At 39.3% G+C, this 19,745-nt stretch overlaps 1 protein-coding gene across 1 annotated transcript in view; it reads left to right on the forward strand.

Annotated features, from left to right (window-relative positions):
- Positions 1-3,143: 3,143 nt before the first annotated feature.
- Positions 3,144-19,745, forward strand: part of LOC121873311 (tubulin beta chain-like) — an 84,648-nt gene continuing 68,046 nt past the window's right edge. Inside the window, exon 1 of the mRNA XM_042376817.1 lies at positions 3,144-3,296. Coding sequence (XP_042232751.1) covers positions 3,240-3,296 — 57 coding nt within the window. The 5' untranslated portion in view covers positions 3,144-3,239. The remainder of the gene's footprint in view (positions 3,297-19,745) is intronic.

Below are 19,745 nucleotides of genomic sequence, written 5' to 3' on the forward strand. Positions count from 1 at the left end.
GTAAAAAAAAAAAGAAAAAAAAGGAACAGACCAGGTGAGAGCTGCTTCCACATGTACTGGCCAGTCTTCAATGTTGTGATTGAAGACTGGAAGAGATCCGTTTCTCGTCCGTCCTGTGAGTGAGTCACTCTGTGGGTCACCAATTATAGCGTGTGTATGTGGCCAGTAGTCAAAATTCTCTAATGTGACAATTTTCTCTTTCTTAGGCACACATACACATGTACAGTAGTACATACTCGTCATACATACACTTAAAGCTACAAGCAGTCCAAAATACAGCAATAAGAAGAGCAGCAAAACATAGGCCGTCATACACATCGAACATAACATAGACACAATTAACATAAGAACACACAAACAAGCAAAAGCGGTATGGGACAAACTACACCGAACACAAGACCCTATTTTACAGGAACTATTACAGGCAAACAACAATATATCACACAGCTGGTGGCCAAGAAGCATCAACATTAACACAATCAGCCCGGAACCATTATACGCGAGAGAATAACACCACTCATATAACCGAAAAGATGGGGACTATCCTGTCAGTTCACACAAGGACCTGGTGGGACCCCCAATCACTAAAGATGAGGAACATCCCTTCAGTTATACAAGGACCTGAAGGGACCCTCCAAGAAACAACCAACAAGAAAGAGCAACACCACATGCATAACCTTAAAGATGGGGATTATCCTGCCAGTTACACAAGAACCTGGCGGGACCCCCCAGTCACAATCACAAAAGATGAGGAACATCCCTTCAGCAACACAAGGACCTGAAGGGACCCTCCATCAAACCCTAAAACAGCACCTTCCTTGGGATGGCACTTTAAACCAGCTTAGCTTAGCTTATCTAACGGTTAGATTCTAACCTCCCTTGCCCCTGGAGGACTGAGGGACGTCTGGCACTGGTTAAACCACAAACTAGCCTCCGCAAGGTGGAAAGCCCATCTGCTATCATTCTCCTTCTGTACTTCCCACTTCTTAACTATACCTTGCCCTAAATCTCCTTGTTCATCTCAGTGCCACGGCTCTCTTATCTCGGTGTTCTGACTGACTGAGGGGAGGTAGTCGATCGTTTCTGCAAAGTGTGAAGTACAAGCCTAGTGACAACTAAGTATTGTGGAATTGTTGTGAGCGATATTAAGTGAAAAGACGAAGGAATTGTACACTGGTAGTGTGCTGACTGAATATATTCGAAGAAGTCCAGTGGTAAAGTTATATCGTGGGAACAATTTTTTGAAGACTTAGTGACTATTAAAGGAGACGTCAGTTCACAGGTGTGTTTCTGTGACCTGGTGGAAATCTACCTGTCTGTTGATTTGTCTGTGTACTGATATCGATCGTCTAGAAATTGCTGGACTGGCGGGAAAGCTCATGATAATTCGACGACTCTTGTGATATATCTACTGCTTTTCTACATACGACCTCACCGTTGGTAACCAGCGGTGGACGTTAGTGAGCGGCGAAAGAGGTTAGTAACATCATAATGGGTGATGGTGCCGGCGGGCAGGGTCTTATAAGAGGCCTACACTCTGGTTTCGGCGGGCTATGATGTCACATATTATTTGGTTGAGAAGTGACACTCTCTGGGTAACAGTTCAATTGCATGTTGCAGGTACAGTATGATGGGTGGCGGGCACCGGACTGGTGCGCTTTGGTGAGTGCATGGCGGGAAGACGAGTAGCTGTATGCTACATTCTCTCCAATTTGTGATCGGTCTATTTGTAGGTTTGTTCTGAGAGGAACTGTGGTGAACTAAGCTGTATCTGTTTTTATGATACTAGAGAACAACCTAATTTTTTGGAGAGAGAGATAGTGCTATACAGTACTAGGCTTTTTTTGGAGAGAGAAAGATATAATACATTATACAAGGCTTTTGTTGGAGAGAGAGAGAGAGGGGAAAACCTTTTCCCTTCTCGAACTGAGCAATGATGTCATATTGACCGTTGCAGCAGCAAAGTTCATGGCCGCCAATTTTAATTGCTTAGTACAGAATTTCAAGGGATGACTGACTGTTTTGAGTAGGGAAAGTTCAAAGTTCATGGGGTTCACAAGGTCAGCACACGATTGAGATGCCCGTGGAATTGGTAACACAACTGCGTAATATTGATGATCTGTATGTATAGTGATTATAAATATCAGGGTTAAGGTTTGGAAACTGCAAAAGTGCAAAGGAACTTATCGAATGGGATTCTAAGATGGAAAGATACTGGTGATGGCACTTAATTATGTATTTGATCGAAAGAAATTTATCGATTACGCACAATAATATATTCCTACTTGAAGGTGGTCATTGATGAAATAAATAAAAGACGTGATTCATCGTGACAAATATGTTTAATAAATAAATAAGTTTATAATGTAAATGATCAATTATCAAATATATCCAGAGATGACTATCCCAACTATTTGAAAGTTTGCTCATCAGCAAACTGTGAATTCATTTCATGTTACGGAAAATCACTTTAAATTACCGAAAGATGTAATGTAAAGAGTAAAGGGCTATTTTCACTATAATTAATAATATGTAATAACTCTCATCCATCCTCAAATATGTTGAAGGAATTATGAGATCGAATTTAAATATCAAATTGACAGTGTTCATGTAAATATATATATATAGCCTCTCTTTTGCCCTCATGATATGAATCACAAGTAGGTTTCACGAAATCCGTTACACCAAAATTAATATACTCTACATTCTAGAGCGAGATATCTGGTAAACTACGAGAATTTTAGATGTTACCATTGGTAACATTCATTACTCAGTAATTGCCGCCTTATAACTCGTGGAAATATCTTTGGAAGATGTCCACGCTGGAGGTTCCCATGAGAAGCTTCCACAGTATTTTTATCTTCCTCACGTGCCGGTTCTGCGGGCTGCCGCAGAGTCGCGCTTCCCGGAGCTAGGGGTTATGTTGTAGAGAAGCAAAACTCCGACAGAGGTTATTTCATAACTCTTAAAAAAAGAAAAAAAATCCGTAAAACAGAATGAGGAACTAGGAATAACCTGTTTTGAATAAAATCAATGATAAGTAGTGCGTTTTTAATTCAAGATCACAAAACATTTCATCGTGGTGTAACAGACCGCTAGTGGTGCCATCTATGAGCAACGGGGAACTCCGGGGCGGAAAGGAGGCTGAGGTAAGACACCGGCACTCCCCTCAGTCGTGTGTCTGCCGCTATCGATTCCGCACGTGGTATACTCCTCCAATTGTTTCCTTCACCACAATCATGAGGGAGATTGTTCACCTCCAGGCCGGGCAGTGTGGGAATCAGATCGGCTCCAAGGTAAGACGCTTGGGAATTATTATGTATTCTGTTAGTTTCGAGAAAATTGGACTTAAATTAGACATGAAAAAAGTGGTGTGGTTCTTCGCATCTATTTCGTGGACACGGGAAATAATAATTAATCATTTGAATATGTAACAGAACGATATGCACAGAAATTAATTACTGAAGAGTTTAACAACTCGCTCTATAAGCAAAAGTATGGCAAACGGTATAATGTTTTGGGTATGTACCAGACAGTTGTAAGACAACTTGAGAACCTAACCATTTGCTATAGGTATGACATGGCAGACACAGTTCAACTGACATGTTTGAACATATGAAGCCCTTTCAATGAAACATTTTTGACAATACATATTTTCTTATATTGTAACGGTGAGATTTATTGCCAGAGGCCTCCAAGGTAATTTGTGGTCTGTGGTACTGGTTACAGTAGGTTGGCGGTGAGCCAGAATATCACTATTTTTGTAGACGAGTCATCCTGTCTGTTAAACCACCACTGTACTGAGTAGCTTCACTTCCTCTATGGTAGCTCATGGTATCATTGCAGGTTCACTCAAGATTGTTGGAAGGGAGAGGGGGATGATAACTCAAAAACGACTTATTTCCGACGGAAGTGAAACTTAAATTCGAGTGAATCGCACCAAATTACCAGGGGAAGAAAACTACATTTCTGGAAAAAACAATTGGTAATGAAATAAATTTTACCCCGCCCATAGGTAATGATTATAATTTTCGATATTTAGTCAATTTTACCAAGGGCACCTGAAGAAGCGATGTTTCCAACGCGGTACTACTGGTAAGGTGGTAAAAAGATGCGAAGGTAAATTATTAATAGAATACATAGCTTAGTTTATTAAACGTCAATTGAATAACTTCCTAGGACAATTTGGCCATTAATTTTAACCACTAATACATTTTTTGGGAAACATGAATGTTGTGCAAAATTACTTTTAAGACTCAAAACGAACGAATCAAACTATACTTTACTGACCTGATGTAATAATCTTATAATTTAGTTTGGTACGGTTAATATTAGGGCTTGGTTCTTTTTGCCACTTTAAAACGCTCAAGATATAGGTACGGCAGCCGTATGAGAACGTCGATGTCAATTGATACAGCAGCTGTTTGAGAAATGTCGATATCAATTGGTACGGCAGCCGTATGAGAAACGTCGATGCGCATGCGAGGACTGACTACAAACTTAAGGCCAGTTTCCACTTGAGAGCGGACTCTCGATAGTTACTGTCGATAGTTCTCTCATCTGTGTCCACATGAGAGCAAACTTCTGCGAGTTTCAGCTGTCGAGGGTCTTCCCGACAGTAGCCGGCGGAGAGAACTCTGGTGTGTCCACCTGACTAGAGCTACACTATAGTGACTCAGTCAGTCGGTAGCAATGGGTGGTGGAGGACGTGACAAAATTTGCTGCAGTGCTAATAGTTATGCTGACACTGGAGAAAAAGCAAAAACAGAAAAAGGTGTTGGATAAAGCACTGGGTGGAACGTCGAGGTGAATTTGGAGCTAACAACAGGCTTTTGAAAGAATTACAGATAGAAGATGCTCAACAGTTCCGTAGTTTCACCCGTACGTCAGCAGTTCAGGTGGAAGAGTTGGTGAAATTGGTTGGACCATTAATTTTCAAGAGAGACACGGATGAGCATGGGCGTCCGCAGGGAGGGGGGGGGCATTTCCCCGGAAAATAAAAAAAATTGAAAAAATTACATGGAAAATACAAAATGAATAAAATAACATAAACATTTCTCAACAGTTCATTCAGTTAGAGCAGGTTACTACTCTTGGAACAGGAATTGGAGCCGTCGGGGATCTCTTCCGAAATTGTCAATGATGTCTTCACACTTCACACGTCGAATTCAGGATAACATTGCCCCCCCCCCCCTTGCATTTTTTTCTGCGGACGCCCATGCGGATGAGGGAAGTCATTTAAGTTCACGAGTGAGTTATGGTGACGCTTCGGTTTTTGGCATCAGGTAAGTAAACAACAAAAATACACCCAAACATCCTGTCCAATGCCAATAATTAATTGCGTTAGTCTTCCCTTTCGTGATCCCACAAATTAGGATTCTCTTCATACAAGGATATCAACTGAAAAGTCTTCTCCTGAGTCCAGAGGGCCATGCTTCACCCCGCGAGAGCACTGTCAGACTGCGAACCTGGTTCGTATACCTGAGAGTTTACGTGATAGTTGCGGGCTACCATGTGCCCACACAATAGCAAACTAGCAGAGTAGCTGTCCGACAGTAAACTTTAGCTATCTGAGTTACTCTCAGAGCCATGTCCACTTGATAGTAGTGCTGTCGACAGCACTCGACAGCACTTTACTCTCAAGTGGACACGGGCCTAAGGCCTTTATGATAATTAATACGATGACTAGCCTAACCTAACCTCTCCCCCAAACGTACCGCATTTTTGCGCATGCGCGATTCTCTGTCGTACCATTAAGTACGTCAGTATGGCTGCCGTATACCTGCAACCAGTTAAAAAAAATGAAACTGCAAGCAGCCTGACGGAAAAGGGCCTCAATACTAAATCACCGCCAAATGCACGGGTACTTCAGAATTTCGTGATTCAACATTTATATAAGTAAAATATAAGAAAAACGCATGAATGCAAGATATGCAATGAAGTGTAATACAGTTGTATGTACCGATACCTTACACGAGTGTGATGTGTTGTGGTAACAAGTCCGTTTTGGGGGTGTTATAAGTCATTTGTGTACTAGTATCTGTGGTGCTTCTCAGGAGAGGTCACACTTGACAAATATCAACGGGAATACCGAAATCAACGACTCAAACTTTGTCAGCAGACAATATACAGTTGCCACGGTGACAGTTGACATACAAACCAGTTGTCGAATCTTCGTCGCCCGTATTGATCTTTAAAATTCTGAAGTATTATTTCAGAATATATCCTTAATAAATTATCCTTATTTTTGCCTAAAATTTGTCTTAGTTTCAAACATCTTTTTCATATTGCATGTATATACCTTACCTTGTTTACCTAATAGCCACTCACTAGAGGTGGCCATGCTGAGGGAAGGAGGCCTATGGTCTGTGTATTGCTTGGTGACCGGATAAAACCCCAGTCTCATAAAATATAAAATAAAACACTTTTATGTTTAGGTTAGGTTAGTGTTGGCAAATGACAACCCCGTTGGGGTTTAGTCATGGAACCGTATTGCGTAGTCATAATGGCAGTTTGTGAATACCCCAACATTTGATAAAAGTTTTTGCACATCTTTTGGTCGAGGTTGAAAGGTTGATAAAATATTCCCAACCTGTAAATAATTTAACTTACTTGTCAAAAACTTTTCAGTGGAAAATATCAGTAAAGTACTACATACTTATCTAACTTAAACCAACTTCGTTTAGCTGATGGCGAAACATTTGCATTAAACTCGGCAGAACTACTAATATGAAAGCTAATGCTGAAAAGAAAAATATGAGAGGGTGGGATTGTAATCGCCTTGTAAAAAGTGTTAAGCGAGCATAAAGAACGATTCGAAATAGGCAGGAGTGCCTTTGGATTAGAAATGGGTACTGTACCAGTATACAGAGCAACATTTTCTTTATACGAAGAAAAGTGGGTGATATGAAAATTTACTAATGGGTGTAAAACTAACCTATTTAATTTTGAATGCAGGATTGGTAGATAAATTACTATTCTAAGACGCCTGGAAAGATGATAGGCATATCACGTAGAGTCAGGGAAAGAAATGAATGGGGGGGGGATCTTGAGACTTGAAAAGGCAGCGGGCTTGCCAGATTGCAGGGAGAATGCATTAGGCTTTGTAATAGGGGGAGGCATCCAATCAAATCCAATAAAAAATCGCAACATTTGATTTAACCAATTAGCGCTCGATATTCTGCGTGGGTAGTAGCAAGGAGGACAATTCGAATCAATTGCAATATGGAGCCATTATGTGCTGGGTGCGATTTCGATTACTGGAAGTTTATTGTATTATTTCATTCTAAAAATAAGGAAACTTTAGAGAACAGAGTAACCCACGACGCATTCCGGTCTGACTCGAAGGTTAGAAATACTGTAACGGCTATTTATATTCTCATGGAGGCTGACCACACGACTCTGGGTTATGACAGCGTTTGGGGGTCCGGAGGCAAAGCCCCCGGCTAGGGTGGCTAGGGGGTTAGGTAAAGTTTAGTTTGGTTATATTGTATAAGTTAGCAAGCACAGAGTACCGGGAATTCAGATCAGATTCTTTGGTTGCTGTAATCTGCAATTTTACCAGATTATTATTGTTTCGTGTTTTTTTTTAAATTTTACTTGAAATTATATGAAGCTCATTTGAGCACTAATCCGGCCAGCAAAGATTCCCGCCAAAACGTTGTCCATTGCTCACAACAAATCCTGTTGCTTGTTGAGCCGTCAGGCCAACGGCCGGGAAAACGGGATACATGTTTTGGGGAAAGTGCCCAGTGTGCTGCCGCCTTTAAGCATCACTAGCCCTAAGGGCTACTGAAGGCATATGGGTAAGGGATATGGATGGTGAAAAATATATACACACCAGAGTACCACCTATCCATGCTCATACGCCAAAATGTACATCACATAATCATGGCCAAACATCGAGAATACCAATATCATGCTGGGTTTACATACAACTATAGTGTGTACTGTACATATACCATATTCAGTTTATATATATATATATATATATATATATATATATATATATATATATATATATATATAATCGGATAAATAATGAAATATCTCAGTTTTTCGTTTGCAAGTGTCAATAGTTCCCAAGTTGGTATTTTAGTGGGCTACCTTCATTAAACACCAAAATTCAGGTCTGGTTTTTCGCGGTCGAGTCGAATATTGAAAGTGTTCCCGTTGAACTTTGGCATTGATGAAGGTGGGTCAGGGAATCTCAAGACTTAAACCATAAGATTAAGACCATTGAGCCTTAGGAACTGTAAACCTTATATTGTATTAATTGAACTTTTGGACAAATATGTCTTGAGGTCACTTGAATATTAAACACCGGTGATTTATCCATTGAACCTTCTGACTATATTGTGTGCCTGTGAAACAATGAACTATTGATTCAATGATTAAACCCTAAGACTAATAAAACTTAGGACCAGTGAATCATGGATTATTGAATCTCAAGACTCAAGTACCGAGTTTGTGACTATTGGTCTTGAGGGCCAGTAGTCACAGACTGACCTTAGAACTAAAATGTAATCCTAGGCTACTAAAGACCTGGCACCATGTGTAGGAGGTTTACTCGACATTGGTTTTATGATAAGCTTTAAGTTTAGAGTAGGCACTATACTGTATACTAAAGGCAGTGTAGTCTTGGAGGAAATGTAAATTGCCACTGGCTCCTGAATGTATCGGAACCTGCTCCAGTGTTGGTCAAGTCTGGTCTTGAAAGAGCTCACACTCGGTGCTGTCACAACACTGGCAGATTGTTCCAAGAGTTAACAATCCTCACTCCGAAAAAGTTTGCCTGCTCTGTTTTCGGGACTTGTGGCTTCTTCAATCTTAAGCTATGACCGCTTGTGGGGTGGGCGTCCGTAGCTCTGGGTATGTAGTCCCCTTCACTAGTGAGTTTACTGGGGCTCGTCATAAACATTCCACAAATCACCATCTTTGAGATATTTGTATTTTTGTTTTATTTTGATTCCATAGTATGTTTACTATTGCAAGTTTTTATTTGTATTTTTGTTTTATTTTGATTCCGTAGTATGTTTACTATTGCAAGTTTCCTTCTGTCGAATGTAAACAAACAGTGCTGTCACACTGCACAAAACCCGACAGGCTCCTGTAAATGTACTAGTGAAGGGGACTGTACATTTGACTGAGTAGTGCCCTCTGAGATGTTTATACACTTCAATTAGGTCACCCTTTGCCCGTATGCAATATAATCACATTTTCATTATATTAACCTCTTAAATCTTCTACACTGAGAGTCGAAGGTTTTGGTACCGCAGAGAAAATGTCGAAAATCCGTAGCTACTCGACAATCCACACCATATGGAAGTTGGTGGGGGGAAGAAGAAAGAATAACAAGACGTTCGCAAAGAGGCCTAGGGTGCAATTGTAGCTGTGGTGATAGACAAGAGAGTTGTCAGGTATCGCTATGTGTTACATTAGACTACCGTAGAGCTCTTCCTGCCATTCCGGTTTATAGCGCTGCCTCCTAGCATGCTGTCGAGAGCAGATTTAACAAAGTTTATGAATTTGGTAAAGAAGTACATTTTCAACGTCTATTCATCAAGTCATAGATTCAGTTGCCTGTAATTTTCTTTATACATGTGCTTTATTCCAGGTTTGGACTTTTCTTTTTTACTTTTATCCTCTTCGCCACTGATAGACACGTTAGCCTCTTGGGCGGTCGGTTACGTCTTAAGCACTGTTGGCAAATACTGGGCATACACTGGTAAGATTATTTAAGGGCTGTTTACAATTACTCTTCTATAGTTTAAATTACAAATACAAAAGAATTACTTGGTGTAAAATACTCTCAAATTACAATTTCAATTACTTAAATTGTTATATTTAATTACATACTACAGGTATAACAATTTCAAGCGTGTTCAAAGATCATAATTATTTAGGTTTCGGGTAATAAGTAACACAATTTATATCACATTCTACACTTTATTGTAGTTAGATTTTTTCATACATTTTGTCATTACAATTCATTACTATTAAATTCACAAACGGAAGTGGCCTTTAACGGTTATCAGTCAGTCACTCCATGGCGCTCACTGTGTTTTGTTGTGAGCGCCATAGCAAGACTAAGTGAACCGAGTTAAATGCCACTGACGGACAACACAAAGCACAACACAAATACAAGACACAAACACAGCTCAACGAACGCGGTGAGCACCATGCGTGACTGAGTGAAAATCTGTAAACGCCAACGACGGGCCATGTGATACCTGATAACGCAGGATCACGTCACGTCTTTAACATTAGGTACATTTACGCAAAATATTAGGTTCCTAACTGATTTGTTTTTTAGTGTATGTGGGTTACTTGGGGTTTCGAATACAAAAAATCACCCTGTACAATTACAATGACTCAATAAAGTGTTATTAATTAAAATCAGCTTTTATTACAAATACGTAGTAATTAATCCAAGCCTGCTCTTTCGTGTTTGGTTTGAAATTGGGCGATGAATATTTTTATTATTACTTTGACAATAGCAGGTATTTGCTAACTTTTTTTTAGTTTATATAATTCTGTTGATCATGTGGTAAACGAAAATAATAGACTGTAGTGAGTGCTTTTAAGTAAACGCAGTGAGTGCTCTTAAGTGACTACTGCTGCCTTTCAGACTTGCATATATATATATATAATATATATATATATATATATATATATATATATATATATATATATATATATATATATATATATATATATATATATATATATATATATATATATATATATATATATATATATATATATAGGATCATATGAAGATCTTCCCCCCCAAAGTATCCAACTGAAGATGCCCCCAGTCGCGCTGGGGGTAAATAGGTGGGGAAAGTGGAAGTAAATGGACAGAAGGGGAAGAATAAGGTGGTGAGAGTACGAAAAGGGTTGAAGGAGGAAATAGATGGGGAAAGGCGGAATATAGGTGGGTAGAAGTTGGTGTAAGTGTTGGAGAGGAGGGAGGAGAGAAGTCTGGGTAAAAGAGGCTGAGAGGGGTGACGTGGGATGGATGGAAAAAAGAAGAATGAGAATAGGTGCATGGGGAAAGGGTGAGGAAATGGTATTAGTGGGGGGGGGGGTAACATGGCATGTCACAAAGATTACGTCAATGATATTTTCACATATAAAGGACCTTACGTATTTGATTATACAAAGGACCTTACTTATTTGATTATACAAAGGACCTTACTTATTTGATTAGATAAAAACAAATATCAATATGGGTATTTAAGACTAATAAATGTTAACAATTAGGTACGGTATTAGTAAAAGGTAGTTTAATACGTTTTCATATACATAGGATTTTTTTAAGTCATAAATAAACTTTACTCACTTATTTCCGCCTTGTGGAAGCTGACAGGTGCTTTGGAGGCCACCGTATCTTTAGTGAATCACCCGTTCAACCTTTAAGGTTGACCGTTCGTTAGTGAATCCGGCCCCACATCAAGTTGACCAATTTTAGCCTTTTCACGAATATCACCGTTGAATTAGTATAAAGTAAATAAATTATATAACCCTAACTGAACTTTACGATCCTATGATGGCTATGTTTGTGAGGTTTGGTTGTACTGTATATCATTGTCTACTGCAAATTAGTAGTAAATGGTTTCGGTGATTTTAATCGTGGGTTATTTCTGACATTGTTGTGGGAGGGAAAACTACATTTTCTATGCGTCATATTCCATGGTCAATAACGGATTTTATGACAACTACGATGTTTTAGTTAATTTTGCTAAACCTTAATTTCTATGCAAATTTACTATGAATTCAACAGTTTAAATTGCCTTTATTTGACCTTTTTACCCCAAGTTTTTAAAGTAGCTAAAAAATCTTACGTTTCCATATTGTCATTAAATAAATTATACTATATTTTAAAATTTTACATCCTATCTGTAAGGATTTATTATGTTTGTTAATCTAAAAACATATTTGATAAGGCGACCCATGAGAAGCTGGTGATGACAGTCATGTGCGTCACCATGACGTCTCATCTTACACTCGATACCGAACTCATAATTCAAATAATAGAACCATATTTAGAACTTACTACACCACATTTTTATTACAAAATATTTATATTATTTATAGCTATTATTATTATTGGCATACAAAATGACTTATAATAATACATTTGTTTGGGAAAGTTATTATCGTGATTAATTTTTCTATGCATTACAACACTTACATATCCTAAATCCAGCTAAATTTCTTTACAGTTACTTGTGTGTGGATAATGATAGTCATAATAAAGATAAAACAAATCAAAGTCTGTTACTTAGATCAACGGCTTCGTTAACTCCAGAGTCTAAGGGTTTGGGGTGTTCACTGGTTCGGTATCTCTTGTCAATTCAGGGTATTCATGTTTCTTTTATAAATAATTGTTTATTTTTAACTTGAAATTAAACCTCAGTGTGAATCCGGGATTGTCTGGGTTTGAAGTAAGATATATAGGTAAATATTAATTAAAATCGTCATAAAGTTTACATTGATTCAGAATTTACAGTATACTGTATAGACAATCAATCAATCAGTACCGTCCTCGTCTGAGGAATGGCGGCCACAGTCTTTCACTCTAAACGTTCTGGGGCTGTTTTTACCAATCCAGGGTTTTGTATTTCTCTGGGAGACCCAGTTTTTAATTATTTTAATTTTATTCACCCATCCCAGTCCACCTTCCCTGGTCTTCCTATCCTCAACCTTTGCCATTAATATTTTTTTTATTCCCCCATCCCTAAATATATGACCAAAGTTTCTTATTTTTCTTTCTCTGTACATTTTAATTATTTCTCTTGAAGTTTGTGCTAATCTGGGTATTTATGCATTCGTTTTCCTGTCAGTGGGGCTTATTCTTAGCATTGGCTTATAACACCACATTATTTTCAAAGGCCACCAATCTCTCGTGTCTGCTGAAAGTGTCGACGCTTCTATACAACAATCCTTGCCATATAAAGCCTTTCAGCAGCCTTTTTCACAAATTGAAGTTAATTTTATTTTTCATTAGGCCTTTTAGATTATTAAATGCTGTTTTTGCTTGTTCTATTCTTGTTTTGATTTCTTCCGTATCTACCATCACAGCTAATGTTACTTCCCAAATATACAAAATTTTCCACTTGTTTAAGTTCCCTGTTGCCAACCATAATTATTAGTGGAGTTGCCATACTGTATACTGTATAAAGGAAATATGTTAACCTAGCCTACCCTACCCTAACCTCAGGTAACGTTAGGGTGTTTCATCACAGGGGTGGACATTTTGTGTGCGTGTGTGTGTGTGTTCCGGATCAATGCATTTTTTTTGCGGTGGATAAACGGCTTTGGAAACCACGTCCACGGTCTATGCACATTGTATACCTGCATTGTTTATACTATAGTATACACTTGAACTATATACCGGCATTGTCTATATACATGCCACACCAACTGTGAGCCTGTATGCTAATTTTACTGAATAAATATTATTAATATTATAGAGAGAGGGTAGAGGAGGCACTGAGTAATCCAACCAATCACCATTGTTGATATTGTGGACAAACACTTACCAGCACGAGTTTATTTTAAGATCTATCACTCTTGTTTGCTGAAGTTTATAGAATGGTTAATTACCGTGGGTGAGATTTACTGCATCCCTGGAGTGGGCGGTTGTGGGGGGGGGGGTGATGGTGAGAGACTTGTGAGGTATGGTTAAGGTAGAGGAAGTAGTGCCTCTAGGCTCTAGGGTGTGAGGAAGGGACGGGTGGATGGTGTGTGAGAGGAGGAAGTATAGAGTAAGAGAGAGTGACCTGTTTGTGAGCATGAATGAGAGCTTGTGGTTCGGGGATGTTGGGTACACATTGCGGTGATTGTAGTAGTAGTAGTAGTATTTATAGCACAAGCACTGAATAGTAGCATTCCTAGATGATAGTAGTAAGGGGTAATAGAAATAATCGTACCCATTAGTTCCAATACAGTGGAAGTGTTGTAATGCCGGATTTGATAGAAGTGGTCGCTGGAGTAGTAGCAGCAGCAGCAGCAGCAGCAGCAGCAGCAGCAGCAGCAGCAGTATTATTATTCAGTACAAGTAGAATTAGTATTAACGAAAGCTATAGCCTATAAGTATATTTGTAGTAGCTGTAAAGGTGAGCTTTTGCAATAGTGGTTATAATCGTACAAAATAAATAGTTGAAAACGTATTAGATATAGTAGTAGTTGTGATGGTTGTGGTGGTGTTGATAATAGTAGTAATAATACTAATAACAGTACGTTAATATTTATACGGTATTAGGCGTTTAATAATAGTAGCAACATTAATAGTACCTAAAAGTAGTAAAATAGTAGATGTTATTATTGATAATAGTGGTACTGATGGTGGTAGTAGTAGTAATACGAATAGAAGTACGTTTATACGGTATTAGGAGTTTAATAATAGGAGTATTAACAATAGTAGTACCTGAAAGTAGTGAAATAGTAGATCTGTTATTATTGATAGTAGTGGTACTGATGGTGGTAGTAATAGTAGTAGAAGTTGTAGTTGTAGTAGTGTACCAGCGAAAGGTTGTAATTGATTGTGAGTAGACAGGTGACAGGCAGCAGTGAGTGATTAGAGAGGCAAGAGAGGGGTATGAGAGAGAGGTGGAGTGCGAGAGGTATGTGAGAGTTGGGGGTCGGGTCGTGGCGGTCTGATGAGCAAGACGTCTTGGGCACAGGGGGTGGAAAAACCGGATGTAGGTGGCGACACTGGTAAAATGACACCACCTACACTGTCACTCCCACTACCTACACTGTTACTCCCACTACCTACACTGTTACTCCCACTATTTACACTATTACCCCCACTACCTACACTGTTACTCCCACTACCTACACTGTCACCCCCACTACCTATACTGTTACTCCCACTACCTACACTGTTATTCCACCACCTCACTCACCCCCACTACTTACACTCCTCCCACTACTTACCTCACTCTGTTACCCCCACTACCTACACTGTTACCCCCACTACCTACTGTTACTCCCACTATTTACACTGGCCCCCCACTACCTACACTGTCACCCCACTACCTCACTGTTACTCCCACTACCTACACTGTTACTCCCACTACTCACACTGTTACTCCCTACTACCTACACTGTTATTCCACACCACCCTACACTGTCACCCCCACTACCTACACTGTTACTCCTACACTGTCACTCCCACTACATACACTGTCACCCCCACTACCTACACTGTTACTCCACCACCTGTCACTCCACCACCTACCTGTCACCCCACTACCTACCCACTGTTACTGCCACACTGTTACTCCTACCTACACTGTTACTCCCACTACCTGTCACGCTGCACTTCACTCCACTACCTACACTGTTACTCCCACTACCTACACAGTCTCCCACCACCTACACTGTCACCCCCACTACCTACACTGTTACTCCACTACCTGCACGTCCTCCCCACCTACACTGTCACCCCCTACCTGTTACTCCCACTACCTGCACTGTTACTCCCACTACCTAATGTTACTACTACTTACACTCAATCCCTACCACTGTTACTCCACTACCTACACTGTCACTCCACCACCTACACTGTCACCCCCACTACCTACACTGTTACTCCACTACCTACCTGTCACCCCTACCTACACTGTACTACCCTGTTACTACTCCCACACTACACTGTTACTCCCACCACTCCCACTCATACCACACTATCCTCCCCACCACCTACACTGTCACCCCCTACCTGTTACTCTATTACTCCCACTACCTACACTGTTACTCCCACTACCTACCTACTCCCTACTTTACTCCTACTACTTACACTCCAATCCAGCCCACTGTCCTCACTACCTACCTGTTACTCCCACTACCTACACTGTTACTCTACCTACACTGTCACTACCTACACTGTCACTCCACCTACTGTTCCCACTACCTACACTGTTACCCTACCTGTTACCCCTACCACACTCCTCCCACTACTTACACTGTTACTCCCACTACCTACACTGTTACTCCCACTACGTACACTGTTACCCCACTACCCACACATATTTCCACTACCAACACTGTTACTCCACTATCTACACTGTTGCTTCCACAACCTACACTGTTACTCCCACTACCACACTGCTCACACCTACACTGTTACTCCGTTACCTACTGTTACTCCACTACCTACACTGTTACTCCCACTACCTACACTGTCACTACCTACACTGTCCTCTCACTACCTACACTGTTCCTCCGACCACCTCACCCCCACTACACACTCACCACTCACCCTGCCCCACTACCTACACTGTTACTCCTACCACTCACCTACACTGTCCTCCCACTACCTACACTCCTCCCTACCTACACTTACTCCCTACCTACACCCTCCCACTACACTACACCTCCCCTCCCACTACCTCACCTACACTGTCACTCCCACTCCACTACCTACACTGTCACTCCCACTCCACTACCTACACTGTCACTTCCACTACCTACACTGTCACTCCCACTACCTACACTGTCACTCCCACTCTACTACCTACACTGTCACTCCCATTCCATTACCTACACTGTCACTCCCATTCCACTACCTACACTGTCACTCCCACTCCACTACCTACACTGTCACAACACCTGTTGATCAGTAGGCTTCCTTAAATAAGTATATTTTCTCATGTGGACCCAACTTATGTAAAGGCAGCCGCTGATTTAAACCTTCACAAATAAATTATTTGTCGATTTACACTCCCCTGTAGACAGCTGTTAGGCTTTGAGCCCTAAAGAGTTCAGAACCCCCTCAGGCTGCCCTTTAAATGACGAGGTATCCACAAATACTGTACTTGAAAATCACCAAATCATTAATATTTTCATGTTAATGGTCCTTGGTCAGGCTTCTTCAAGATTCTTGCTCTAATTTTTAAGTGTTGCTCCAAAGTTTCAAGTATGTTTTGAAGAGCACAATTTTATGTAAAAACTCATAAAATATGTAGCCAATTTTTCAATTTACAGTTTAAAAGTTGAAGCTGCAGCAAAAAGTATCCGACTTATGGCTAGACGACAGATGACGTAACTCAAGACAAGGGGAGACACTGCCTGTTTACACGTTTTCTGTAATATTTATATTTCACAATTTAAATTAATTGTAATAAGTGGACTATATTACGATTAACCATTTAGATTATAAAATTAATCATAATATATAAATACATAAATTTTCGTAAGATGTAAGTTTAAATAGATCTTAGACAGTCCCAACGTGAGTGTACTGTATGGCTGAAGACCTTCACATGTAAGGAACTAAGCGAGTCGCCAATTAGCGTGGTACAGTGCTACTGTACTATCGTGGACAAAAGTTCGCTCCTTCCCAAACTGAAGCAGTAACGACCCGCACAGCACACCAGCACCAGATAACAACAGGGTAAGTCAGTTCGGAGACTCATTTCCGTGTCTCGATTTCACTACAGGGAACGAACTTTTGTCCACGATAGTACAATACCTTTAAAGCTGTGTAATGTTTATCATGAATTTGTTCGGTTAATATTTTTGAGATGTATTATGATGTTTAATTAGCAAATGTATTTACATCATAAAAAGTTGTTATAATGAAATAATGTCTAATATAACGAAATAAATCTACACAAGGCGTCTGTGATATTGTTCTCCATTACCGTGGATGACGACACGGTTGAGGTCCAGATCTGTTTTCTCACTCACTTTATCGGGTTCGGTGTTGTCTATTTTCAAGTATTTATCCATTTATGAAATACATAATAATAGTCCTGAAAAGGTGGTTTAAGGGTAGACTATATTAAACGGATCTGGGGAATATCGCAGAGCACCACCACCACCATTATTATTATTATTATTATTATTATTATTATTATTATTATTATTATTATTATTATTATTATTATTATTATTATTATTATTATTATTATAATTACGTAACTCATAGTGTCTATACTGTAGGTGTGGCCCTTATAGTTAGCGGTATAATTACAGGTGTGGTCTTTATAGTTAGTGGTATAATTACAGGTGTGGTCCTTATAGTTAGCATTATAATTACAGGTGTGGTCCTTATAGTTAGCGGTATAATTACAGGTGTGGTCCTTATAGTTAGCGGTATAATTACAGGTGTGGTCCTTATAGTTAGCATTATAATTACAGGTGTGGTCCTTATAGTTAGCGGTATAATTACAGGTGTGGTCCTTATAGTTAGGTGTATAGTTGTAGGTGTGGTCTTTATAGTTAGCGGTATAATTACAGGTGTTCCTTATAGTTAGCGGTATAATTACAGGTGTGGTCTTTATAGTTAGCTGTATAGTTACAGGTATGGTCCTTGTGGTTAACGTTATAATTACAGGTGTGGTCCTTATAGTTAGCTATATAATTACAGGTGTGGTCCTTATAGTTAGCGGTCTAGTTATTTTATTGACCTAATGGCCACTCACTAGAGGTGGCCATGCCGAGGGAAGGTCAGTGGCTTGTATAAGATCCTTCCATTGTTCTTGATAATTTGGAATATATATATATATATATATATACTTGAAGTTTCAATAGGTATACTCTACAGTTTCAACAGTGTGGTGTTTGCCAGTTTAGAAGGTTCTGTCTAAGTGATGTCGACATATGTAAAGCACTAAGGCTCTGTGTGTGTGTATGTTTGTATTTAAAAGACATACCGGTATTATTAATATTTAAACATCTTATGTTAAGACAACTCCTTTTGACACCGCCTTCGCCTGAAAATTATTGTACCCGTATTTTATATATATATATATATATATATATATATATATATATATATATATATATATATATATATATATATATATATATAACTAAAAGCTATACATTTATCTGTATTTCTCTATAACTTATATTTCTCACAAGAGCATCAAGTTAATTACATAGATACAAAAGAAGTTATACTCACTAGCGTAGATATATTCTCGTTACGTCAATTAATATTAGCTGCTGTACAAATAACGTCACAACGACTACATCACCTTAGCTTGAATGTGTTGACCATCGGCTGGCAAATTCACGGTGACTTATGTGTTGATGACGCAATGATGACGCCACAGTGGCGGTTTGGTCGGCCAATCATCCCTCAGGGGCTTTCTTATCTTTATTATCGTCCTCGGCGGCATAGTGGCGTATCAGCACCCAAGAGGTCCACCATGAAATGCGTAGGGATTTGTGACGGGTTTTTACCGGTTGTAGTTGTTGCTTCTTATAGTTTGTTATTTGTAAGATTATTATTGCCTTTTTTATTTGTTAAATTATTGCCTCTTGTAAGTTTTCCTCAATAAACTTGCTTTCAGTTTATTTATTAATTGGGTATTTTTATTTAATAATTTCAGTACCAGCATGTAAACTTTGTGATAAACCTTTAAAGCATACACTTGAACACTATATTATTGAATGTGATACTTCAGGCCACCTGGCTTATTGTATCATGAACTTTGTAACTACTACATTGAATCGGGGGTGCTTGAGGACATTCTTGCTGTTTATCCCAAATTTGCTAGCCCACACTGATTAGTCTTCAATTAGAATATGACGTCCAATGTATATGAACCACGTCCTGCATGGCAGTGAGAAGTGATACCACCCTCAGTGTCAAGACCTGACTGAATTACTCAGAATAGGCAAACTGTACTCAAAGCTTTGTCAATAAATTTGTTAAAAAAAAAAAAGTACGTATCATCTTTCGAGCCGTTTGGGTGATTGAGTCTTTCCTTTGTTAC

Source organism: Homarus americanus, unplaced genomic scaffold (assembly GCF_018991925.1).
Source record: "Homarus americanus isolate GMGI-L3 unplaced genomic scaffold, GMGI_Hamer_2.0 scaffold32929, whole genome shotgun sequence".
In the NCBI taxonomy this organism is placed as follows: Eukaryota; Metazoa; Arthropoda; class Malacostraca; order Decapoda; family Nephropidae; genus Homarus; species Homarus americanus.